The sequence below is a fragment of the Aulonocara sp. 'chitande type north' Nkhata Bay genome, linkage group LG17, assembly GCF_057382095.1.
Source record: "Aulonocara sp. 'chitande type north' Nkhata Bay isolate Kocher_YH1m ecotype deep benthic linkage group LG17, A_spYH_male_GT1.1, whole genome shotgun sequence".
Lineage (NCBI taxonomy): Eukaryota > Metazoa > Chordata > Actinopteri > Cichliformes > Cichlidae > Aulonocara > Aulonocara sp. 'chitande type north' Nkhata Bay.
Genome location: NC_141360.1, coordinates 28,646,528 through 28,674,384, shown reverse-complemented (window position 1 = coordinate 28,674,384; position 27,857 = coordinate 28,646,528). Strand labels below are relative to the sequence as shown.

The following is a 27,857-nucleotide window of genomic DNA, read 5'->3' as shown; positions in this document are numbered from 1 at the left end:
TTTCCCTCCACCTCTTTTTCTCTCCATCCCCCTTTTTTCTCCTTTCTTTTCTTTTCCCCTGACCTTCAGATGAATTGAACTTTGTGTTCAGACGTAGCTAGTCGACTGCCAAATGAAGTGTCTAATTATGAGGCGTGTTATTTTCAGTGCAACGCAGGATGTGGAGTGAGGAAGGAAGGAGTATAAAAAGAAAAGATGTGGAGGAGGGAGTAAAATATGAGAGACGGTAGCAATGAGGGAAAGATTACTGATGAACAGATAATGTTATTGTAACAACATTAGCTCTGCATTTGGCATGATTGTTTGCCGTCATAAGATCTATCAGTGGGTGATGATTTTTCTGAGCAACAGAAATTAAACTTCTGTGTCATTATTACTGTGTTCAATCTTCAGTATTTACAACAGATTCTGTTCTGACAGATTATTGCTAGGCAAACATTTCTGAACAGAGAGATTTATATTGAACATAAAAAATATAGCAAATGTAACACACTTTAGCTTATTCATCACCCTATAAAGCACCCTTAAACTGTGATTTAGATTTCTGCAGGAAATCTACATCCTAACTTGTGTTGCAACTGAACACTCCTTTTATCTCTACACCGCAACCTTCCACGCGATTCAAATTGTTGTGGTATGCATCGACCCAACGTGTACTTAAATTTGTCAGTAGGTGTGCGTCAGGTTATGTAGAAGGTTGCAGCATAGGGTTAAAATGGGGTTTCAAGTATAGCGTAAGTTACGACATAGATCTGATGCAGAATATATTTCACGTAAAAACCGACACAAAATTCAGAAATTTTCAGATCTAAACTTACTTTATGTACAGACCGAACAAGTAGTGTTTTTGCCAAAAATTTGTCCCCAGAAAATACACTGTGGAATGAAGTCAGTATCAAGCAATGCTGGTCCTAATGTTTCTACACAAGAAAAGGAAGAAACGGAGATTCTGGTTTCATCCAGTTGTCTGGAGAAGCCAGCAGCAGGGAGAATTTCATGGTTTGATCCAGGATCTGAAGCTGTATCTCGACCGCTTTCGTACATATTTCAGGATGTCAGTGTGGCAGTTTGGAGATAGACTGGGTCAGTCGGCTCGGAAATTATTGTTTTAACTGTGAGTACGAGGTAAAATAGTATTATATTACTTCCATATCATATATTTACTTTCCATAACATTGTATTTGCAGTACCAGTGCACATTTTGATGCATAAATGTTGCCAAATGCGACATTCTAAATGTTGTGTTTTGTTTATTCGGATCTGAAAAATGGAGCTTGGTTAAAAAAAAAAAAAATGTCGGCCACGTAAATTACACGGTCGGTTTAAACGGCTGCATTAAGGACAGCTGAGTCTAAGAAATATTTTTAATGCACGAAACATTTGCACGGATTTTACACGTCCGATGTGTAAAGGCCTTTGTCTATCTTGACTAAATGATCTTTGGTCGCAAACTTGTGTGTGAAAGTGTGAATGTTAAGTTAAAAAAAAATTCTATATGTTTTTCTTTTCTTTCTCTTTCATTCTGCTCTTAGTTGTGGCACTGTGAGTCCTGGCAGTGTGCCAACACATTGATCGGCCATCAGGAGTGTGTGAGAAGCTGCCGTTTCTCGTGGGACAGCCAACACCTTGCAACGGGAGATGACAACGGAGAGATCCGGGTGTGTTTTCAAAAATACTCAATTTTTATTTTGAAGTCCTTTTATTCTGGTTGCTGTTCTAGAAAGAGACTAGTTAGGCATCTGCTGCTGATGTAAAGCAACCTGATACACAGAGCCACACAATGTTTTGTTGGGGAGGGATGATGCAAAGTAATATGGCGGTGTCAACACACTAGCCTGCTCTATGTTACCAATATGACAACGCATTAAACCACCTAATTTGCTGTGGAACATACAAAAAATGCAATTATAGCAGTCGACATTTATTCCAGAAATCACTCTGTAATTACGTCTCATCACTCATTTAGATAAAGTGCTTACTAATGCATCATGATTGCTGCGGTGCACGGAGGAGGGGTGAGATGAAAGGGGGGAGCTAGGGCTCCCTCTCAGGAGGGGGTGTGGGAGCTGGAAGAGTGTGTAAGAAGTTGGGATGAAGATAGCAGGAAGAGGAGGAGACGTCTGACAGTGGGAGGTGAAGGAGAGGACTCAGGCTGCCAAATTGGATCTCTAAGGCTTTGGAAAATGAAGCACTTGTACACAATGTACACAGAAACTCACACATCCAAAGTAAATATGAAGCCATACTGTGTGAGAGGTAGAGGAGAAGATCTGCTATTCAGCCAGCAAGCCGTATCTGGTTAATAAAGGGTTAATGCCCTCTAGTGGCCTCTGCGCAGAGCAGCTCCATTATTTAGAAATGACCGAATCCATCAGATTCAATTACGTAAACTACAGCGAAATCTCGCCCCGGTTTCTATAGAAACAAATGTGAGTCATTCAGCACAAAAAGCATGCAAAGTGTTAAATATAGCGGTATGTGTGATGTGTCACTGTCAAATGAACATGACATGTGAACAGTTGCATAACAGCTGCAGTAGACTCATCATTTCATTATATACTGTATGTTATATATTATATGGTTTTACTTCAAACTATACACAGAAATGTCACATAAAGAGCAATCCTCATACTCTTCTGTGTTTCCTTTGTCATGTTTTTAGGCTCAAGAGAAGCTTATAGCATCAAACCTTAATATTGCAGTTTCAACAGAATTCATGCACATCATAAAGTCTTAGTGGCAGGGGGCCTAGAGAGTGCAAATAATCCCAGATATACGTGCATATTTTATTAGAGATGTTTCAGTCCTCAGACTGTCATCTTCTAAAGTTCTTACTGACACTGGCATACATATATATACAATCATGTGCTGCTCTTAAAATACTGAGGGGAAGCCAAAGATCGGCTTAGTACGTATAGCAATGAAATTAATGAGAGTATAAACTATACAACATAGTTTAAAGCCGTCAAAGATTTAGAAAAAGATGCCACAAAGAGAATAGAGAATACTTGAAATAATGTCAGTACTCCTGTGTCAGCCTGAGAAAAAGTGTATCTCAAAGACAGCGACTTAAAGGTAAAGAAGCTTACCTCTAAATCTAATGAATGGAATCTACAATTTTACTCTACCAGCCACTACATCTGTTTTATTACATAACAAGAAGGAAACATGTATTTAAAACTGACAGCGTAAAATGTGTGTTAGTTGTTTATAGGCCCTAACATTTGTTTATTGGATGATTTATAATGTGTGACTGTGCACCACAGCTCTGGAGTGTCAAGGATGGGTCCTTGCTGAAGGTTTGTTCCCGGGACGGTAAGGATGGCATGGACTCGCTGCATGGAGGCTGGGTAACAGATCTGCACTTCTCCCCAGACAACTCTCTTCTGGTCTCAACTGGAGGTTACATCAAGGTATGCTAATGCATTCTGCACATTCAAACCCATTTGGTTTTCACAGCTGGCAATGGGTGCGTCTGTTCTCAAGGGAGTGAAATGCAGTTAAGTTGAATTGAGCTGTTCAAATCCATGCCGTCTTACTTGTTTTTTCTTCTGCCTCTGCATGGACAAGGTTCTCAGAGTTGTCCGTCCACCTGACATTGTTAGATATACGCCAATAAGTGTCATTCAAGTGACAGAATCTCTTAAACACCTTGTGGAAATGTATTCAGATCTGGCACAAACATTCACTCGAACCTAAAGAAGAAATTATTATATATGATTGTCAAGATTCTAAGGTCAAATTGACCTCACTTTTGCCTAAACCTCAAGAATCATTATTAATTTGGCAACCTTTCAAAGGATAGATTGCAAACTGATGACATTTTAAACTGAAAAGGTCAAAAGTCAGTCTCTCAGTGACCTTATGTAATTCCCAAACTGCTTTGTGGGACATTATTTAATGCCATAATTTGTGAGCAGGAGAGATTTTGATCCTGTTAGTCCTTGGTGAATTAATGACAGGTCTTTGATGCCCACTTGTTATTTTTCCTCTGTGGTTTCCTTTACTTTACTACATTTGTCGTATAAATGTGCACAGACATGGATCTAAACTTCAGCACTACTGGCCAGCAGAGGCATACAGTCACTGGACATTTTATGTCTTCATTAAAACACCAGTTGGAAAGATGACAGGAAATAAAGGGAGAATGAGGTGGTTGATAATAAGCAACAAATGTCTCCATGAGCTTGAGATATTGCAGTTTATGGCGAGTGCTGAATAATCACCTTCATTTTTTTACATTGTGGGTTGTTGTTTTTTTTTTTTTTACGTGATTTTTCTGGGGGATGAGAGGGGGGCAGTGTTTCATTTTCATGGTATGCAACCCTGATGCTGCCAGGACACTACAAAATATTTACTTTTATAAGGAAACAAAATTAACAGTGTTGGCTGGTCACAAATCCTTTTATTAAGTGATGAAAACCCCCACAAATAATAACAAAGGATAGATAGTAATTTACCTACTATCACCCTAAGTAGTAATCACATCACACACACTCTGTGTAATGTGTGTTTTTATTGCCTTGTATTGACGTATACATAGGTATTGTCCTGCTTCCTACTTACTAATAAACTTGAGTATATTTCTTTATTGAAAAGCTGTTTATGGATGTATGCAGAGTACATTTCTTGATGACTCTATTTTAAAAAATGTAAGGTAGGTAGGTAGATGAACGCTGATTGAGAATCACAGTAAAATCAATGGAAAGATGCTTGCCAGCATGTGTCATCTCTGCATTCACTAGACAGCTGTTGCAATGCTGCAGGTTTACATAAAACACAGAATGCCTTAGAGAAAGATATCAGTGTCTCCTTGTGACGTGACTGGAATGTTCTAGGTCTACGGTCTCGTTCTTATTGCCTTTACTTTACAGCAGAGGGGTCACAAAGCGGACAGTCTCAGCTGAGCTCTGATTGGCCATTTGTTCAGCAATGATGTAATTCTCCAGGGAGAGCACTTCTGATCCATGAGGCTTTATATCTCAGATTACTCCTGATACTGTGTGTGGGGTAGTGCCGTGTGCACGATTGTGTACAAGTGCGCATTTGTTTATACCTGCATGTGTGGGTCGACAGAGTCGTTTCTGTCGAAGGCAGAGAGTGCTGCTGTTCAGGCTTTATATAGACAGATGGCCAAAACGCATCATAATCTCATCTGGTGCAGATTGCTGTTGACAAGATTATAAAACTTGGAAATTATTTCAAAAGTTGAAATAATCGTTGAATGTACTCATTTTAATTAAGAGTCTTTGGTATTTAGAATATAAACATTTAAAAAAAAAAAAAAGCTCTTTCAGACGTATTTTTGTGTCCTCGAGGTATAAAGTGAATGTGCAGAGTAGTCGAAGAATAAAAGTCCTCACCAGGCGGTTCCAAAAGACCACGATTGTAGCATGACATCATACATGAGAATATTTATGATCTTTAGATTTTTTTCTGGATTTAGATAATAAGGGCCATTTTTGGATGTTGAGTTATTCTGTTGCAGCTTTTGGAAACATGACATAAGAAATCACAATAATGGGAGTCGAGCAGTATCCACTACAATAAAGATCAGCAACTGAACAATAATAAAATAAAAATAGGTTCCTCTGTAAAAGTCCCTTTCTTTCTCCTTGCATTTGTTTGTGTGCTGTGGAGAGTGGGTAAATACCCCTCAAAGTGGCAACCCATCAACGTGCACTTTGGGAGAGAGGATCCCAGTCTCCAGCCAAATCACTGGTAAATAGAGGCTGTAACCCAAAAAATCCTGCATTTTAAAGACTTTGAGTTATTTTCAATGTTTTCCATCACATTGTTGGCCGCTTGCTGTTACAGTAGAACTGGACAATCTGATCTGGGAGTATGTATATATTCATTGTGGACAACTTTGTGTATGTCAAAAACAACTGTAACACTCCTGAAGTGATGCACTTCCTCGTAGCCTTTCTTGTAGCTGAAGATGCAGTTTTCATCATCTGGGGTAGTTTTCGACATCAAGTCATGATCAGTCGCAGACATGTGCATCAAACCATGATCGGAATGAGTCTTTCATTAAGTGTCCAGAATTAATAGATTTTTTTTTTTCACCACCTGAATTTTAAATGCGTAAAGGCCTTCCACTAAACTGCAAGTATAGGTTACTGAATTACCTGATTTATGCCTTTTTTACATCAGTGAATTTAATTTCTTCTCTGATGGCACAGCATATTCCAAGATGGCAATGCCAGGATTCATCGGCTCAGATTGACTGGTTCTGGATATTCACACAAGGATGGGCAACAACAGCATCCAGACCTTAACCTCTTGAGTCTTTTGAGTGTACTGGAAAAGATTTTCATAGTCCAACTCTCTTCATAAATACAGTTTCTGAGTGAAATATTAATACATATTAAAACAAGTCGTGCATAGACAGTGAATGTGCGCCACTATCTAAGCTAAAGGCAGTTTAATTAAAATATGTGTATGTGATTTTTTTTTTTTTTTAAGTACTTATTTTTAAGCTGGGAAGAGAACATTTGTTATACATTTATGAATAGATATAAACAATATTCAATAGATTTTTACAAATAAATAGCTATTTACTGTTATCCAACTACTTACTCATATTTAACTACTTAAATATTTCTTAAACCAAACATTTCCTTTCCCCTACAGTTGGCAAAAATTTGCATGATGTATTTGATCATCCAAGATTTGTGTGTGTGTGTGTGTGTGTGTGTGTGTGTGTGTGTGTGTGTGTGTGTGTGTGTGTGTGTGTGTGTGTGTGTGTGTGTGTGTGTGTGTGTGTGTGTGTAATTTGTGTAATCCACATAAAGACAGAAGTGTAAAAGCATCTAGCTAAGCCAACTGATTATCAGCCTGAACTTCACAGTTGGTACACAGACATGATAATGGTCTCACACCAAAATTCTGGCAACAAAGCCGTTTCCTATATTTTCACCAAAATAAAAATATTCCTGTGATCATGGTTTGCTAGCAACAGATTAAAAACCTGAGAAGCAAAACAAAAAACCTCAAAATAAACTTGTTTAAATCCTTTTTTCTTTCTTTATCTCATCCTCAAACTTACCTGCCAGTGAAAATCTAATAGTCATGTGCTGTAATCTGCTTATGTCGCCCTTAAAACTGTGACAAAATTATTAAGAAAAGCATTAGATGTCTACTAAAACACCCTTCTGCTTGTTTATTAATAAACATATACAAACAGGGGTGCTCTACCCGCAGCACTAATGCAGACCTCATCTGCTTCATCTTGCGTCACATCAGGATGACGGTCATAATTATTCTGGGAATCGAATCACTCTGTTACGCCGTTTCATAGACCCTCTGTCTTCTTCAGCGAAGCATGTTGACGTGATAGATCAGCGAGTGGATTTGAGGAGAGGTGATGGATTACTCTGCCTGTCTTAAAGGGTGAACCTCCCTCAGCCTCAGGCTTTGATTGATTAATCACATAGTGTGTCAGCTGGACAGCGATGAGAAGCCATCCCGTCTGTCATAGTAATTACCCTGACAGAGTGAGTATCTCTCATGACAGATAATATAGCCCACAGACTGAGAAAGCACAATAATAATCTGTTTTAACGATTATTGTCAGCGTGTCTCCACGCTCGCCCATTCTGCAACAAATGTCTTCAATTTTACATGGAAACTTATTAGTAAGTAAGCTGATATTTAAAACCTCTGTTTCTGACATCTGGATCTGACAGTTATGAATAAATATAAAGCCAGATACTATTTACTATCACTCAACTATTTTCTCAGATTTGAGAATGATTCATGGAGTCTTTTTATGTGGTAATCATTCTTCTGTCAGTCTTGGAAAAAGGCCTGGCGATCATTTGAGCGCCCTCATAAGGGTATTTGGTTTGTATTTATCCTCAGCTGGTGTAAGGGAAAGATTTCATTATGAAGGATCAGTGGGATTGTGTAAGATGTGCGTTTGGATCATAGATGTAGGCTGATATCGAAGTCTGGCTTGAACACCACAAAAGCTCTAAATAAAGGCTTAGCTGAGGAGCATGAGGGCTGAGTAACTTGTTTTTTTGTTAATTAGAATTTAGAATTAGAGTTTATAACCATCAAACCTGATAACAGAGTAAAGAAAATGACAATGCAGTGTACTGTAAAACTATACCTTCACCATAATAACAAATTCATTCTTCGTGGTTTCAATAAACAACTGTAAAATGCTTAAAACGTTCCTAATATGTTTGGTGTCAGGAGTCGACCAATTTGATTAACTTGGCTAGAAAAAAATCTGATCCAGAATCAGGATGTGATCGCAGTCTTTATTGTTTACGAATTTGAATAATAATCAGCACATATAAATAGCATTACAGAGCTCGAAACTCCACTGACTCGTAATGCTACACGACAGATCTAAACCAATGTGTTTATGCAGAGAAACAGCAAACCAAAATTTAAAGACTGCAGCAAATGTATCTTGGGGGCAATATTTGGAAGTAGTATTAGCATAAGAACAATTTAGATTAGGTTTGATATAAACCAAAATGAACCCTTTAATCACTGTTTTTGTTAATTCTGCAGTTATTTCATAGATTATAATGTAGTAAGTACAGGAAGAAAGTGCGTTCTGGACTACTGGAGAATTTAGGTTCATTTCACAGGTAGTAGCTAGCTCCTACAGACCCTTGCACATCTATAGTACCTTGCCACATGCCAGAATACAAAGCATACGTGAGTATTGGAGGTTTTATAGCTCAAACTTACAACGTACACCTGGTAGTTGATTCGGATCGAGATCGGCTCACGTTCACACCATAAACAAACCGCACTGGAGTTTGTTTGGATCTGCAATGAGATCACCTCCTTCAAAGGGTCTTGGTCCGGTTGTTTTGGTCCACACCCAAGTGCGATTACTCAGTTCCTATCTGAACAAACGAACCAAAGTTCAGTTTAAACGGATTAAACACAGCAGGTGATAACACTGCTAAGACCGAACCACGTTTCATTTGTGCGACAGCGTTTTGGAAGACAGCTGTCATAGTAAGCAAAGCGGAGCACACCCGAGAATGTTTTCCTTATCGCGATGTGATTCAGTGGAGAGTTTTCAGCTATCAGATCCTCTCTGATCACAGCTGTAAACATGAGAAGCCCTTCCACGGTGTGACTCGGTGTGTTGATGCTAGCAGAATGATGATGTTGCTGGCCGGATAAGAGCCAGAGCAGTGACAGCGGGTGACATCTCCCATGGATCTCTCTTAGACGATGGCTTGATATGATACAACACGAGCCTTGTAGCTCTTATTGTTTGTCTCCTTCTATTTGTCTCCTTGGCCACCTGTGCAGAATGATGTTTTCTTGTTTGTCCTGGTGCTTTTGTGTTTTCTTGTCTCTGTCAGTACTCCTTCCTTAATCATCTCTCAAGCTGCTGTTTTTCCACGTCTGTGCTGCTCTCATTCTGTGCGTTTTATCACGCCCTGCTTCTCTGTATGCTTGGGTGAATGATGCGAGTGTAATTAAAAGCAGCAGGCCATTGTGTGAGGGTATGTGTTAGTCCAGTCCCCTGTTGTGGGTAGATGCCGGTGTAGAGTGTTTAATTAAACTTCTCGTGCTCCTTGTCACCAGTGTTTCTTTTTCTCTTAAAAAAAAGAGGAAAAAAAACACATTAAATTGCTTGTATTTCTTACAAAACAAACGCCTTCAGGAATTGTTTGGGGTGTGTGTGTGTGTGTGTGTCAGGATTTGATGTAGTGGCGTGGTCCAGCCCTCAGAGAGAGGCCGTTACATTCTACAGTGACTCCCATCATCTCTCTCTTCTGTTCTGGGTCCTGCCAGGAAATGCTGTACCTGTCTCACACCTGGCCTTGATACACACACGAACACACAAACTCTGCAAACGGCGATGAGACAATCCGTCACAGTGCCATGGTCCAACAGGGAGGCAGCAGGTGTGAAAAGGCTCATCCTGACTGCAAGAACACACACGCACCCCCACCAGCCCAGAATAATTCACACCATTATGTTACAAACAAAACAAAAGCACTCAAGTGTCTCTTTGTAAATACTGACTCAAAAGAAAAAGACCTGTCCTATAGTATTGAGCCCTAATCAGTAACTGTGGGTACTCTTTAGGAGATTTTATACTTTCTGCATCCATGAGTCAGCTTATTGGACGGTGAGTTTAAATGACAGTCACCAGCTACGCATGCACCTGGGCAGTGAACTTCAAAGAAGTATAACCCAAATGAATACTAGGCTGTTGGGTCCCCAGCTTTGCGTGTCCATATCCTCAACAGAGTTTAACCCAGGCTTCAGGTTTGTTCTGTGTTACTAAGCGACCTGTCATAAACCAGGCTTAGGAGCCATGTCGTTAGCAGGGATCTGAATCCTGTTTGGTTGATCATCTTGCATCAGTTGGATCAGACTTGTTTTAAAATTAGAATCCAAGAAACTTGTTGGATAATCTAGCAAGCCCTAATGAGAAGTCTTCTTCCTATTTCAGCTACTCCATTTAGGGGTTGCCGCATCAGATTATCCGCTTCTGTCACATCCCATCCTTCGTTTCCTCTTCTGCCACACCAACCCTCTGCATGTCTTCCTTCACTACATCTATGAATCTTCTCTGATCTTCCTATTCTGTTCCTGCCCAGCTTCAACAGTTCTTTTCCATATCTTCATGATATGGCAGTTCAGCTATATCCCCCGTAGTTACTGTAGCTCTTTCCATCACCCTTGTTCACCCAATCTCCAAGAGTCCTCTCTCCCAACCATCTCTCTACCTGCACAGGTATGTCATCTGACCAACCACTTTGCTACTGTTCATCCTCTTTGTACCAGGAAATGATAGGAAGTAAGAGTTCTGTAAAAAAGGCTACTAATGTGAGAAAATAACCTTCAGCATCGAGACTGCATTGAAAACTCATTGAATGTGATTTTTTTTTTTGCATTATTGGGTGGTGATTGTACCAACTAACTTTGATTAACTAACTAAATTCCACCTTAAATTAACATAGTCTTCACTAGAACAGGGCAATAGCAGCACAGAATTGCCAAACACATACTAAATCGCACACAAGCATACATATATACATACACTTCTAAAAGGTGTAAGCCCAGATGGATACGAGTATTTCAGGTGATGGTTCTCCCCTGCTACTTCTGTTGTCAGCCATCACTTATCAGGCGAACGTGTGATGGAGGAAAAAGGGAGAAACACAATTTCACCTTTTTACTTTCTTGGACTCCCCTTGCTTCCAGTCCCTATTTTTCTTGGGTTCCCAGAAGACCTGTTCATCCTGTTTCTGTTATCTCTGTTTTACACCTTCCTTCAGTTGTCGTTAGATTTTTTTTTTAATACAATCACACACTGTGGTTATCAGTGTGCCTTTTTAGCTTTCATCTATCATATCAAAATCCGTCTCTTTGCTGTTTCATCAGCTCAAGCCAACATTATTAAGCGTCCTAACAACTCCTTGGCGGCCAGTGAATTGTTAGAGCCAGTCATCACTCCAAGCAAGACTCAAAGTGAGGTAGGAGGGCGGGGAGACTAGATGAAATGAAGGAGTGAAGGTTGCGCTGACCTTCCCTCAAGAGACAGTTGATAGCATAGCAGCAAGTTGCGTAGGTCTGAGCAAAAAGAACTGTCCAGAGTAACTGCATTCACCTCTCCCGGGGGATGGGTGAGGTATCGAGCAGTCAAGACTCTCGTATAATGAGGTTGACTAAGCCATGAGTAAATGTGTCTCATGTTTCCTCACCGGCAAAGCCGATCTTAATGCTTTCTCTCAAGGCTAAACATTAGTCATTACAACTATTCATTCTTCTGTCTCTAGATCCTGTTGTGTAAAGTCTTTTTTCTTCTTCTGCATAAATAATACTTGTTGCATATGTGATATTTTTTTTTTTTTTTTTTTTTTTTTGATTGGACATAAGAAAAAGGGGGCGGTGTGTTTCAAAATGTTGAATATTTTAGAATTCACGTGTCACCAAGTGATTTAGTGAGCCTCTATCCCAGCCATTATAGAGTATGGGGACGCCACTCCATTACAGGACAGACCTCCACACACTCAGATCCACAGCTGCTTCCAATTTAGAATCACTTATTAACATGGATGCCTTTCGACTCCAGATGGTATTGCATTGTGGATCAAAATTTGACTGCACTTTTTTGTTTTCAAAATTTCACAATGTTTGACAAAATCCTCAACAAATGCAGCTCCAAACCATGAAAGCACCTCTACCGTGTTTTACAGATGATGTAGACTCTCACTGTTGTCCTGAACTTCTCCATACATATCCCAACTGTTTTATCCAAAAATTGGAAATTTGGATTCATCACTCCATCAGACCCCTTGTCTCTGATTTTTCAGTCTACTTCTTTTACAATTTGGCAATTTTCTTATGATTTCCATTATTTAAAAATGATTTCTCACAGCCACTGAGAACATTTCTGATAATGCTTTAGTGAACAGCACATGGATCAACTGATGAGCCAGATACATTTTTCTATCTCTTAAAGACATAACTTTCTACAGAGCCCCGCAAGGGACATGGGAGGAAAAAAAAATTACGATGAACTTTTGCGAGATCTCGCAAAACAAACTCGGGATCTCGCAAAAGTTTTGCGGGATCAAAACAAACATTCCTCTGAGAATGATCAGAAAACAAGGGCTGGTACAAACCAGCCAATGTTCAAGGAGACCTTCAGAAAACTTGGAGAACTACTGCTTAAGACCAAAATATAAATAGAACAGAATAAGTGGGCTCAAGTCTTGAAAATGTTGTTTACTAAGTGAACTGGCACTCTTTGGCACCTTTCGCTGCTGTGTCACAGGGACCAACGCTGACTGAGGAGCTGCCATGTTTATTTCCAATCCTAGTGTGTCACAGGTTATTACCTCTCTCCTGTGATTCTAATTTCAGCCCTTCATCAAATGTAGGCCAACAAACAAGTCCCTTAATTGCGAAATGAACTGCAGTTCGTGATGTTTTGTCTGTGTCCTTTATTCTGACACTGGAAGCTAACTCTGTTACACTAATAAATCATGTAGAGCTCACTTTGGTGCTTATTCAGATAGAAAAAAACACTTACATAGGCTGCCAGTCATACTTACAACTTTTGAAACAAAAGCAGGCCTAGACAGAAATCTGAAGATGGCATGACTACATCCTGAAAGAGAACGATAAATATTTGGACTGAATGATGCTTATCGTGAGAAAAAGCATCAAGATCTGCTATGCCTGTGTTTTTTGTTTTATGAAAGGATGGGATAGGCCCATGTGAGAGCGTTCACACTTGCCACAAGCCCTTGGTCAATAATCTATTAATACAGTGAATCGCAACTTTATTTATAGCTGCAGTTTGTGTGGCTGTGACTTTCTGGTTTTCTCTTTCTGTCGTTCCTCTAATATGCTTTGAGGTTATGTTATTTGCAACAACAATGATAACAATTAATTTCTTCATGAGGTTCATTTTATCTCCACGCAACGCTTGTGTGTACTTCGAATCTTTCTTTTTTGTGTAGCAACAAAAAGATAGCCACCTTTAGTATATTTGGAATTTGTTGCACCCCTTGGCTTTCACTTTGATCAGTCCACTCCCACTCCTTCAAAATTGGTCCAGAGATGGAAATAACACATTTTTATAGCCTTCTAAGAGTCAGTGTAATAGGCCACCATGTTGGTTCAGGCAGCGTTTGCAGCTTTGCTTTCATTCAATGGGTTCGTGCTTCAGAAATAAGCATCCCGCAGTGCTGCTCCAACGTAGAAGCAGACCTGGCTCTAAAAATACCTGCACACACTCACAAGATGCAAAAGACCCCCTGAAAGCCGACTATCTTTTTCTTAGACAGAACAACAGTTCTCCTTCTTGTTTTTTTTAATGCATATTTTAACATGCACATGCTCTTTCTCATGTGGTCAAAATACATCCAGAGCAGACACGTACTCCCTCGACTGTCTGCTTGGGAATTTGTTTCTGTATGAGATAAAAGAAGAGCGAAGAACTTTAGAGAGAGTTGATATCGGAATGAAGATGGCCTGGTTTCTGTACTCGTTGTCAGGCTTTGGGTATGAACACAAGCTGGTGAAATATTTATCTGCCTCTTGGAGGCGGTTGTTTCCTCTGCGTCGCTCATTAAGCCAGGGTTAATTGTCTCGCTTGCTGTAAAAGAAGGGTCTCTGTTTGTTCTTAAAAAAAAGGAACAGCAAGACGAAATGAGGCAGGGAAGATGTGTTAGATTACTGATAGAGGGGAAAAGTAGAGCTAGGTGGTGTGTGCTTTTCAAAATGCAAAGACGCTCGCTCACAAATGAGCTTACTCAAGCTTGTTCTTTAAAGTAGGCTTTCATGTCACATATATATACTGTTACTGTGGTGGGTGCTCATAGGAAACAGCCAAAGTTTCACATAATGAGGTCGGCATATGTGCAAGTGATCCCTGTGAGCCAAAAACTCAGCTTCAGTCTGCAGTTTCTTCCTACTCTTGGCTCTATATAACGGCAATAAGAGCAAGGTAGTTAGTTGGTCATTTTCATCCCATGTGGGTCATAAGGCTGCAACAAAGAGAGTGGGTATACGTTATGTGGTCGTCTCAAGCACACAGCTCTGGTGGTAAGCGCAGAAGCCCCACCAGCTCGCTGTTCAAGTCTTCTCTTTGCAAGAGAGAAGCAATCAGGCAAAAGTCAACTAGAAGGGAACCGTTTGTGTTAGACAGGGATGTTCTGAGTGGCTACGGCAAGGCATAGATACAGAAGGATTGTTTTGAACTGTGAATCATGCAAAGCTATTGTGATGTCAAAAATAAAAATACATTTTGAAATGGCGCATTCCTACTGATTTTACTTATTCTGTATCTTGATATGTTTTTGGCTCAAGAGTTGGGAGTTTGCCTTGTAATCGGAAGGTTGCCGGTTCGAGCCCCGGCTTGGACAGTCTCGGTCGTTGTGTCCTTGGGCAAGACACTTCACCCGTTGCCTACTGGTGGTGGTCAGAGGGCCCGGTGACGCCAGTGTTCGGCAGCCTCGCCTCTGTCAGTGCGCCCCAGGGTGGCTGTGGCTACAATGTAGCTTGCCATCAAGCATTCGTGTAAATGTGTGTGTGAATGGGTGGATGACTCAATGTGTAAAGCGCTTTGGGGTCCTTAGGGACTAGTAAAGCGCTATACAAATACAGGCCATTTACCATTTTGTATTCTTTTTCTGGCATTTAATTTTGTTCTTTATTGCTTTCACTAAGGAGGTTATGTTTATGGTAGAGTTTGTGTGCGTGCGTGTTATTTTGTCTGTTAACAGTCCATTCAAATTGGCTTCTATCCACCAAGGTCTTCAAGGTCAATTTAATAATTTTTGGATCCAAAATTGATAGAAAGCCTTTTAGCTTAGAAACTATGATTCTTACCAGTGTGATATTGTCAACATATAGAAATTACTGTATAAATATAAGATCAATCGATTAATCTGAAGGTCAAAGTGATGAGACTGCCGTATGAGAACAGGTTATCAGACTGACAAGAACATATTGGCATGGGATACTTTGTGAGTATAGTTGTTTCATTTTTTAGGACTTTGTTATGCACATCAGAGTAACAGGTTATAACAATTTAAAGTCATAGAAATACGAATATACGTAGAATATTCTGAAATAACTATTATTGTTTTATTATTTTTATTTATTACTACTACTACTTTATTACTAAACATTTAAACAAATTTTGCCAAACAGTGAAACAAATGCTACACATGGATCATATCCACATAATTAAATCAAAGAATAATAAACAATTGTGCTTTAAAACGGAGCAAAAAACAAAAGCTTGCACATTGCTCTTGTTTTCACTGCTCTAGAAAATTCTTAGAAAGGAAAAATAACAAAAGTTAGTTCAGTCTTTTTTATCTTGTTTGAATCACAGTTATCACCACCATCTGTCCTTCCAGCCCTGCTGGTTGGAGCTATGATTTCATTGTTGTTTACTTTTTCTAAATTAAGCGTGGCCACTTATTTCTGTTGCTGTAGAATCTGATTTTTATTATTTTTTTGTAATAAAATCAAGATTTAAATGGTCACACCTGCCCTTTCCTTATAAACCCAACAAATGATTTATTATAAATGTATAAAATAGCTGTTACATGTATGTGTTGTAAATGTAACAGTAATTTTCTGATTAAATCAAATGAAGCTCACTCGTCACAGCTTTCTAGCTTTGGGCCAAACTGTTAATGTGAAAACAAGATTTTCTGTTGAAGTTAGCTCTCCTCTTTTCACTCGTTGTTTTTTTTGCCAGTTTCACACATAATCTAAGTGTAAATTATATATTTGTCTTCTTTTCTTAATCCCCAGCTGCTCTTTTATCCATCAAGTAAATTTTTTGTCTCTCGCCATTTCTTTTGATGTTTCTTGTTCTTTCCCTGTTATGGAGTCTCTTGATCTGCATATATATATTTTTTCATTTATCTTTGCTACATTTTTAAATCATAAAGTCGGGGAATACATGACAAAGAACAATAAGACACTGAGGATGAAAAGTGGGGAAAAAATTCAATGATGTGATGTGTCTTTGTTGCTTTTCATTTTTTTCTCTGCAGAATCCATATTCATTTCCATTTTTTGGGAGGGGGGGGTGGTTCTGGTTTATCTGCAGTGAATAAGGAGTAGCTGGTGGGAATGCTGGTGAGAGAAAAGTGAAGGAAGAAAGCCAGCATGTGAGGGAGAGATGTGTAGAGGATTGTCTGAGCATCAATATTTCAGCAGCGGAACCTTGGATAAATAATTCAGCCTCAGAGTCGCACTGTGTGCCTCTCTGCTAGACTCATGACCTGCTCACACGCTAAATCCCTCACTTTCTCTTTATGAAATGGAGGTGGCCTTACAAAATCACCTCTGGTTGGTCCCTTTTTTTTTCTTTTTTTTTTAAAAATCTTCTTCCTCTCCAGCGTCCACTCCTTGTGGTCTGGCTCTAGATACTTTTCTTCTTATTTCTACTTAGCATAGAAACTGTACTTATTCCCCCTGGACTCTATTTATGTAAGAGGAAGATGAATTACCTCCTTCCTCCCTTCTAAAAGACCCAACTGTGTTCACACATAAGCATCACTCTGGTCCTCAAATGAATATAAAAACTGTTTTGTTTTTTTATTACATAAGCAATCCTGACTTTCCCTCAGGTAGCCCGAATAAGCAGACCTATTTAGAATCACCACAGCTAATGGTGAGGGCCTGTCTGAGCCAGTCTGGTTCTCCTCTGTTGTTGCCTGAGATGAACTGGGGTTACTCACATTCACACAGACGCTATCAGGCCTTCCCCAGATGTCATTCTAACCTCTGTGTATGTGAGCTTGACACTATCTGAATCTACAGAATGCTTTGGCTGTATTGATAAGGGGATCAGTGGCCATTGTTTTGACATCACGTTTTAGTCAAAGGAGATGCCATAAATATTTGTGCTTTTCATCCAGTGCCATTTGTACTCCCACTGATTGTTGGTATAACTTCTATCATTTGCTATCAGGGATAATAGCTTTTGGACTGCTGCTTCACTTTCCCTTGATGGTTACAGAAGGAAGTTCTTTTTGTTTTATGTTCTTTTTTTGAGTTTTTTATTTATTCATTTATTACATAACAGTTTCCCCCTGTCCTTCTCTGGCAATAAAAATGTACTACAAGCTCACCGGTTTTACCCAGAAACTGATGGTTTCTGCTCCTGTGGCTGCCTAAGGCCCTCAGGGACTGGAATGAGACGTGCAAGAAGTGTAAGTGTAAGAAGCCACAGGATGCCAACTGAGTTCCTGATTTCCAAAAGCTATTTCCAAAAGCTATTCCAGAAGTCAGTCATTTAAAGTGCAGCGTTTACAATATTATACTGTACTGCACCACCACGGCTCTCTTCTCACATATTCTAGTGTCAGGTGATGCTTTATTTGTACCTCAGCCCAGTAAAAAGTGACATGACAAAACCAGGATCTTCCCACAACACCTCCATGTTGGCCTTGTTTGGCAGCATTGTTTTGTTATAATTTTGTCTTCAGTGTAGATGAAGGTGGTCTCCCACTAGAAAACTTTGTTCTTAGCCTGCAGGCTTTCTTGTGGTTTCTAGAGTTTTTCTAAATAGAATGGGAGACAGAGCTTTCAGCTATCAGGGTCCTAGTTTAGTTTCAGCAGACAGACACCTTCTCTAAAGTAAAACTAGGCTTAAAACTTTCCTTTTTGATAAAGCTTTTATTTTAGTGAGAATTAAAAGGGAGGTTTTTTTTATTTTCTTCCCATTGCCACCAAGAGTTCATGAGAGATCGTCTGATTGTTGGGATTTTCTCTCCAACGTTAAAGGATAATATGTGATTTTATGCTATATAAATGAAATAAAATTGAAATGAATAAAAATAAACATTGACAACTGAACCTGCTGCTCCTCCAGTATGCATGGCAAAGTGTCCTTGGGGGGTTCTGTGATAGAAAAAGAAATATATTAATGTGTCTGTGGTCGAAAGTGTCTTCAAATATTGCTAAACTATATGTAAGCTAATGTGAATAATAAAATTAATTAATTAAAAGAAAAAGGCTAACAAGAGGATCCTATACTGTGTTTATAGAGCTCCTTTTGGCACAACACTGCCTTCAGATCATAATTCTGCTTGCTAAGCTGCCTGGCAGGCGGATGCTATATAAGTGAAGTCCATTATTAATGAATAATCCCCCGTGTTTTTAGTTGTAGTATTTGTGTAACCTACACTTGGTTTTGCTTGTATATTATTTCCATGTTGATGCACTGATGCATTCTCTGAATACGCTGAATTTCCACTTAGCCTCACCTGTGCGTTGTCTTCTTTGCATTTGCATATTGTACATGCAAACATTGTCACAAACCCATTTCCCTCCGCTTTCAGCAGCTTCACTACAGACTGCGTTGTCTTACATCACAAAGAAGACCCAAAGTGGTCACCAAACACACACAGAACACCCAGCAAGCAACTCCAGTTTAGTTATTTAGCATCTACACGCATCACTAGCTGTCTCCCATATATCAGTGGTCTCACGGAGATGGTGTTTATGTCAGCACATCAGCCATCTGCTCCGAGGATATGGGCCCTCCATGTGACACACGAACGCAAAACCCAGCTGCATATTCCCACGAGAGAGAAGAAACAGTTGTTATGACAAATGTGAAATATGTTTTACTGTTTTCAGCATCTTTTATCTGTCTGGATTTGCTCACCTATCATTTACCTTTCTCCCGTCTGCAGCTTTTGGAAAAAGCTCACTTTCCTTCCTGTCACATAAAACTATAAATATGCATGCCACCCAGCATAGTCTCATCCTCATCCTCCTGTGTAAATGATTAAACATAGCGATTTTCTGGCTAAGTTTTTTTTTCCTCCTAGTAAATCTAGACTCACTCTGAAATGATTTTCACACTTTCACTCCACACATCTCCCGTCGTCCTTCCTCAAAGCCAACGGGCTTTTTTAAACATTCATTTTGCACCAGCTCTTTTCTCCATACATTGCGTCTCTCTGCTAATCCCCTGTTTATAACCACTTGGAGTTATAGAGTTTTTACTCCCCTTATTATCAATTTCGTCAAAGAGTTTCATCATTCGTCTGCAGCCGTTGTTTGCTGGGAGGCTCAGTCTTGTTTTTCGACTCTGTTTGCTCTCTTCCTCGCCTGTTTCAGTCCGTCTATTGGTCTGTTTATTTTCATATATGTGTTTGTGTGCTTGCGCAGCAGGCGTCTCAGTATTATTTCTTTGTTTGAGCTGTCAGCTCTTTGACAGGCAGCAGCCATCTTTGTTTCATTTCAGATGCAATTAGGCTTTAGCCAAGTGTGTCTCTGCCCTCCTCTGGTATCTGCGGTATATACTCGGTTTGTCGCCTCACCAATCAAATTGATCCCACCTCTATCGTGTTTTTGTGTTGTTTCATGGCTGTATTGTAGGCATCATGGTTTGACCTTGAAAATCTCTTTGCTGAGATACAGGATGAAAGGTCATCGGTACTCGAGTTTAAATCTTGTTAGCCAGACTCTCTCTAATGGTAATTTTCCACCAGTTTGCTGTAGCTGACCTTTTTACACTAAGTAGTGTAGATTCCAGGCGTTTTTGGGGGGTAGTGTGATAAGCCCATCATTAGATAAATGTGTTGGGATCTGACTGATTAAGCTCTATTGATGATTGAATGACAATTCTGCTAAGGCCGCCTGATTTAAAAAAATTTAAAAAAAAAGTTTTGAGTGGACTGTTTGAGGTCTCACTATTTCGGAGAAGCTTGAAGTGGGTCAAGTACTCAGGCAGCTTTTTGTAAAATGAAACCTAACAGTCTTCTGTCAGGCGTCTTCTGTTTTTTGCCTCCTTAGAGGTCTCTAGCACAGCCTGGCTGCTTGATTTCAAGTTTGGGAGATAACTAAAGAAAACTCTCTGAGGAGGGATAACCTGCACAGTGGGGTTGATCGTGCCCTTGCAATCTGGGAAGCCATCGGGCAGTCTGCCGACTTGTCTGTGGGGGCAATTTTTCTGGGCCTCTTGTGTATGGAATTAAAAAAAAAAAGGTAAATAAAAAGCTGAATTATTGTGGATGATAGCAGACAGTTTTGGGTGTGCAGTCCGGCAGTCAAAGCCCCACTTAAACAGGGCTTTGGCTACATGTAGAAATTGTATTTTGCCTACAGATTACATAATTTAGAATGCAGATAGCTGCTTAGAAATATGATTCCTGCTGTAAAAAATGTGCCCAATAACTTTACCTTGATTTTAATACTTCCCTTTATTATATACTTTCTGTTTCTCCTGACTCTTGTCAAAGAGAAATTCAGTTTGTATTGATCATCATCAAACCTCATTTTATTCAACTTAAAAGCTAAGGTCAGGCCACACTTGTAGCTGGCCTTGTATTAAATACACCCTATATGCATATGCATAAACTGCTGCCACTGCGTATAAGAACAAAAATAGGAGAAGCAAGGCTGTTGCTCCACATTATATTGATGATATACCTCCATGACCTCTGTATCAACTTCAGTTTTTCTTGTGTTATCCGAGAGGAAGGTATTTTGCATGCTTATTCCTGTCTCTCTCTATTCACATTCATTCTTCACATTTATGAACCATGTAGGAATTAATTGCTTTGACATAAAGTCATGTTTACTCTCAGGTCACGTTTAGCCTTGAAGGCAGTAGCAAATTACATAGCATAGCTTTGAAGTTCAAGGTAACAAATCTGTACTAATAGCTTTTATGTAAAGCAGCCTTTGTATGCAAATGTTTTGTTAGACAAAGTATGTTTAATATAATATGTTGTGAAATATTTTCTTGTCTGATTTATGGCTGAATATAGACGAAGGAGATGGAGACATTATTTCCATTTCCATAAGGGTTCCTTGTCAGATACGAGCTGTGTAATGATGTGAAAACCACAAAAAGGGGGGCTTAAAATAACCTAAGTGTAACCCGACCTGCTTTTTGTTCCATTTAAACTCAGTAGAAACTGTCTCATATTCACCACAAATATTTCATAGTAGTGTGTCCAGGTGCTGGGCTACCAGGAGAAGTCTGGGCATGAGAGAGAAGATTATTTTTAGCAATTAAAGAAGGATGTTAATGGAAAAATGCACCACATTGCACTATATTTAAAAAAACATCTTTAATCTTCTGGGTCACAAATAACCTAGATTTAAAATTATTCACCCTGCAGACAATAAGATTGTTTTTTTTTTTGGTTTGTTTGTTTTAATACCAGATACTCCTGTCTCCATTTCCCCCAGTGCTAAAGTAGTGGATACTTTTTCTTTTAAAGTCAAAATCCTGACACGGGGGCTTAGTTAAGATGAAATCATCTACCTGCACCATATAGGACATTAAGTAGGACATTAACTAGTATAGGCAAGTGTCACCAATTTAAAGCAACTGCTTTGATTATAAATTATAAATATGACATTTTAGGAGACTATTATAGGAGTCTTCTCTGTTGTCTTTTCTACCAAGATCTTAGCAGCCAATAGTAACAGTGAAGGAAGTCTAGTGAACAAGTATTGCCAGTGCCTTGAAGCAGCAGCAACAACAACAACACACACGCACACACACACACAGTGGTGCAGCGTGAAAATCTGAACAAAAGGAACCTTGCCACATTTTTTTTGCGATGCCTTTTTGGGGGGTATGCAAATGAGCTCACTTTAAAGTTGCTGTAGGGTTTGTGTGATTAATGGGCTGTGTGTGTGCGTGAGTGTGCGCACCTCCTATAAGCCAGCAATCTGCTGCTGCCACCTCTTCTGTTGCAGTCTGTCGATAGACTTAGGGATTCGCCTGCTTTCCTTTATTAACCCACACTCAGAGCAGCTAAAGGTTCATAACAAAAACATGCTCAGCTACTAAAGATTAAACCTATTAAAAAAGTCACGCCATCTTTATTTAGCTGGAAGGGGCATCGTTTCTTGTTTTGATGTGTCATCATCGTGCCTAATATTGTAAACGCTGAATGCATACACACACACACACACACACACACACACACACACACACACACACACACACACACACACACACTCATGCCAAGCTATTAATGATTGACTTGATGTGCCTTTGATGATTCATCCCAGTGAGAAGGAGCTTCAATGGAAAATGTCAACTTTAAACTGAGATTAAAGAGAATAACTCAAAAAAGCTGCAGGGGGTGGTGTGTTTATGGGTCTCCATCGAAGTATTTGAGAGAGCCTGTGGGTGTGTGCGTGAGTTTGAGTCTGGAGATTTTAGAATATTAAATTCGAAATGGTCTTCTGGGCAGCCATCGTAAACTACTGAGTCTTTTTAGTTTTTGTTGTTGTCTTTGTTTCATGAATCAGACAAATCATAATGTACATTACACGACTTCTGCCTTGATTTACTTGTTCCAGAGAAATGTAACTAAATACATATTTTCTTCAATGGTTTGTACATAACTTCTTGTTCTTTCAGATACCCTTGGGTCAAACGTAATGATTTGAACATGTTCTTGTTTTTCTGTCCTTCTTCTTTATATCAAGTGGTGGGAAGTGAAGACAGGCAAAGCTCTGCAGACCTTCTATACAACGGGAAGCGCCTTAAAGAAGATACACGTGTCATCTGACTTCTCCACCTTCGTCACTATCGACAATATCGGCATCCTCTACATCCTCCAGAGAGTGGTGTGACGATAACGCCGCCGGCACCGCTCCAAAAGATGACAGAAACAGACACCATCATCCAGCTTATTGCAAGAACTGCTCAATTGCATAATGTATGCAGACTTGTCCAACGCTAAACGCCCTGCGCATCTAAGAAAAACAGTTTACATTTTCACTTTGCACAGTCAGTAACAATAGCCTTGAGAGCATTAGACAAATACACTTTGCTGGGGTCACATGACCAGTTTGCGCCAGCTTTAAATGATGCACTGTGAAATCTTCTTCCTTGAATCTGCATTACACACATCTTTTTAAACACAAAGAGGTGCATTTAAAAGGTAACACTGATTTCTAAAAAGCCAGCAAACCTGATCATCGGTTCTTCTCAAACCCATTTTTTTTCTATCACTACTATTTACCAACAGATGAAAGATTTAAATGAAAAATATGTGTTTTTTGGGGTTGAGGATTGCACATGTGCAAGAGATTTTCCACTTTTGTATGTATGTATGTATGTATGTAATCGTAAAAGCTATCATAGACGTCCTATGATTTGTTAGAAGTGATGAAGTGAGTTTGGTTTGTCTGTGCTGTGATGCTTTCGAACTTCTGCATTGGGTCAGTATTCATCATTGACAGTTTCAAACCGTTTCTAGACACTGCAGCCTTTCCGTGAATGCACATACTGTGGGTAACAGAGGGTATGTGTGCTTTGTGTCAACACTTTCTAAACATACCAGCACATTTGGAGCTTTTGGTGCACTTTGATGAGCATTAAAAATGGATAGCATGATAAAGTTTTTATGAATTAAATTCTTTTCAAAGCTGAAGAGGTTATTTGTATGTCAGAACTGTTTGTACTTTTGAACGTGGATCAAAGGAAATGTTTTCTATAAAATATAATCACAGCATGTGATTTATAATTTATACTCGAATTTCATGTTGCCAGTCTTAAGACATTTTTCTGCTTTAATTGCCTTTTTTTCATATAACTATATAACTGTTTTAACTTTAGATATTACTTATTACTGCACGCTGTCTTACTACTGAGCCTTCACTTGTTGAGAGCACTTGGAAAAAGTAGTTACAATCTTTAAGGATGCTTTTCTTAATGTGACTTGAAAAACAAATCCTTAATTTGAGTGAAAATTCTGAGGTTTTACTGAGAGAGGCAAGTGTCCCTGTACCTTTATCGAAACCACTCACGTCAGTGAGAAAGGTGTGGACTCCATGTGCAGCTGGAGCAATAAGCACAAAAAAAGAATAAATCAAAGTAAGGATGAAATTCAATAATGCTTGTGTTATTCTCACACTGTGCCCTTCCTGATTGGTGCTTTTTTAAAGTTGCTGTTCAATCATCAAATTTCCTTCTAACTGATATCAGCTCAGGATGTAAACTGTTATATGATGTGGTTCAATGGAAAATGTAATTTATTAAGAATAAATCACATATGCTGTGAAGTTGTATGTGTGTGTTTCCCCTTTCTTTTTAGTTGTGTTTTGTTTAGCAGGCGCTAAATTTATGGTTAAGACCTGGTGTGCTCTGCCCTATAAAACCTCCTCCTTCCTGCCGTCTGACGCTCCCCATGAGGAGCGAGAGCCCTGCTCTCAGGCACAGTGACAGCATGATTCATCCTCACATGGCCTGCATTGTAGGGACGAAGGATTTGCTTGACTTGCCTTCCAGAATGATTCAAAATCAGCTTCTCTTTATTCAACTGTCTGGAATCAAATTTGCAATGATATTTTTCCCTGAGTAAATATTTTGATCTGTAATGTAACAGAGAATGGGCTCAATTCATGTGCGCAGTGATTAGGAGCCTATACATTTACCTGTTTTGCTTTTCTGCTCATCTGGGGAAAAAAGTACAAATACTGGTGATTTTTTTCTTAGCAGAAGATATGAAATCTTCCTCTTGAGTTCATTATTTTTCATGTGCAGGAAAAATTCCCATCTTTATATCTAACAGAATAACAAACTGGCTCAGTCTACCATTGTCCAGAATCTTGAGGCATTTTAGTCAGTGAGGGACAGGAGGTCACTGAACGAACCATCACCTCTCCATTTCACACTGTAGAGATAGCAGAGGCTGGTTCTTATTCGACCGTGCTGCCATAAAGAACGCTGCAGGAAATCATTCCAGCCGCTTTCTATAACACTTCACAAGAGCTCTTCTTATGTGACAGGTAAACACACCTGTCAGGACATAAGACTCCACAGACACTCCTGTATCAAGCCTCTTTGCTGCTCTCATATTTATAGCGCATATGTTATGAAGGACCTTTGCCAGAATTCTCTTTTTCACAATCTCAGTTTTATTTTATTTTATTTTTTTATTTCTTTAACCTTTTTATTATTTTATCACTGTTGTATCACTATATACATTTTCACACAGCCTTACATTATAAGACCTTCAGTGTAGACCTGTAGCACTTTTAACAATGTTGTTTTATAAAAGATTATACAATTTTTATGATTTATGCTGCTCCTGTATCTATCTGTTTTGGATTTATAGATCTAAAACCTGCAGGACACCGGCCCTTGAGGCCTGGAGTTGGACACCCCTGCTTAAAGATTTCCACTCATCAGATGACTTCCATTTTACTGAATGAGCTCAGTTTTAAAAGTAGCTAAATACTAGATAATTAATCAGAATCAGGTGGATCAGGTAGAATATGTACTGCAGTTAATAAACAGTGAAACCTAAGAGACTGGAGTTAGAGGACTGGCTGTTCATAATATAGTTGGTAAAGCAAATGTTAGCATCATGCGTTAAAGCGCTATTTTATGCAATCAAATATTCTCTCTTTTCCCAGCGTTTCATGTCTGCTTTAAATATATTGAGTGCACAATAGAAGCATTTTTGCTTTTGTTCACATCAATTTCAAACTCACCTCTCAGAAATTTTGCTATTTTTTATGATTCCAACACTTCTAATTATGCTAGAAGTTTTTTCAGGGTATGTAATTGGTACTAATATATCTTTGTTGGGATAAATCTGGCATAACCTTTATTATATATCTATATATTTTAAAAGTGTTCATTATTTTATTCCTGCCAGAACTTTTTGTGCATTGAATATGAGTTCAAAAATGCATCTTAGTAACTGGAAATAGAGTTCTTGTTTCAATGAAAGCATTTCAGACTACAAGCCACATTTAAACATAAGTTCATGCAGTTTTTACCTCACATCCATGGCCAGTTTAGAATAATCAGTTATCTTAACAAATGTGTCCAGAGACACCACTTTTTTGTACTGATTGTGAAACGTGGGATTTCAGCTTTTCATCAAACTAATTGGAAATATTTAGTCAGCATAAAATCGATCTGGTACAATAGATAAACATCAGCAGTGGTTAATGAAAGAACTCAAAGCTGATGTTAGCAATACTGACATTTGGCCAATACTGGTGCGCACATCACTCAAAACGCATGCCAAGGTTTCATAGGATGCATTTTTTGGCACACATTTCTTAGTTTAAACATCAATGTGTTCTGATGCAAGGATGTAACTGAAATATATCATGTAAAGGTGGGCAAATTGGACAAATAACTGGATGGGCAGTTACATTAGATTTTTCAGCTGAAATCCCCCCTCAAGTTGAACTCTGGTAGGTGGAAAAGTCACAGAAAAAACATAGCTCCTGTATCATCACCCATTGGTTTGTGCAGTGCAGTCTCGTGTTCTGAAGTCTTGACACGAGCATCAACTTTGTCACCGACATGGTGTTTTCAAATCGGATGTGATGAGCAAGAGGTGTGTGACTAAGATCATGAACTCAGAAAGAAGGTTTTTACAAAAGGTCTAGACCAGGGGTGTCCAACTCCAGTCCTCAAGAGCTACTGTCCTGCAGCTTTTAGACGCATCCTTGTTCCAACACACCTTAATCAAATGAATGGCTCGTTACCAGGCCTTTGCCAAACTTGATGGCATGCTGTAGAGGTAATCCAACCATTTGATGGTCTATAGATTTAAGAGCATAAAGTCTTTTTGACCCCTGCTGGACTTTGTAAATAATGTAGGTGCAAAAGACTTCCACTTTGGCTTCACTTTTTAGATCAGAAAGTTAGGATTGTCTTTTATGTTGTATTTAGTTTGCTAACAGGAAATGAAAGACTGCATAATACTAGAAATACTATTCACTGTAAAGTTGTTCCACACACTCATGTGGAAATAGGTCGTAATTGTTAGATATTTCAAAATATGTGTTCCTTGCAAGAAAGAAGAACCCACAAAAAGCTCTGTATTTTAAGTTCACCTTTGCCTCCTTGAGTCCAGTATTTTGGGTCCTTTTTTCCTGCCTGCCTGCACACAGCCATGACGGTTCATAAGTTAGCTAATTGAGAAGCTGAAGTTGATGTAAGCGCTGTCAAACAATTACGTCAAATTATTTTGAGCAAAATAAAATGAAAATGAAATCATAAAATAAGGCAGAGGCAGAAACCATCAATTCAGTTTGGAGGTCATGAAACATCCTCCAGCCATCTTTTGCCAAGCTCTGTTCATTGGGTAAATTTTCTCTGCCATGACTTCACCACCTGTTTTTCATCCTGAGAACCAGCTTTGAATACTCATAGTAAATCTGTCCTGTCTATAAATTTACTGAGCTCTACCTTGACACAAACACAGCCCTCGTTATCTGGCCAAAAACATGACGACATTACCTACTTATATCCTGACTAAACTTGAAACCATTTGTCTCTGGGTGCTCAGTCATTCAGTGTGCTGCAGTGCATCACGGCTGTCGTTTAGATTTGGGAACAGGATCAGTCTTAGAGCAGCCAT

The 27,857-nt window shown here is 39.1% G+C and overlaps 1 protein-coding gene across 2 annotated transcripts in view; it reads left to right on the top strand.

Annotated features, from left to right (window-relative positions):
• Nucleotides 1–24,531, top strand: part of apaf1 (apoptotic peptidase activating factor 1) — a 45,360-nt gene extending 20,829 nt beyond the window's left edge. For both annotated transcript variants that reach the window (XM_086269341.1, XM_086269342.1), the window contains 3 exons: nt 1,533–1,658; nt 3,267–3,413; nt 22,951–24,531. In XM_086269341.1, the coding sequence (XP_086125467.1) occupies nt 1,533–1,658; nt 3,267–3,413; nt 22,951–23,097 (420 nt within the window). In that variant the 3' untranslated portion in view covers nt 23,098–24,531. The remainder of the gene's footprint in view (nt 1–1,532; nt 1,659–3,266; nt 3,414–22,950) is intronic.
• The last annotated feature ends 3,326 nt before the right edge of the window (nt 24,532–27,857 follow it).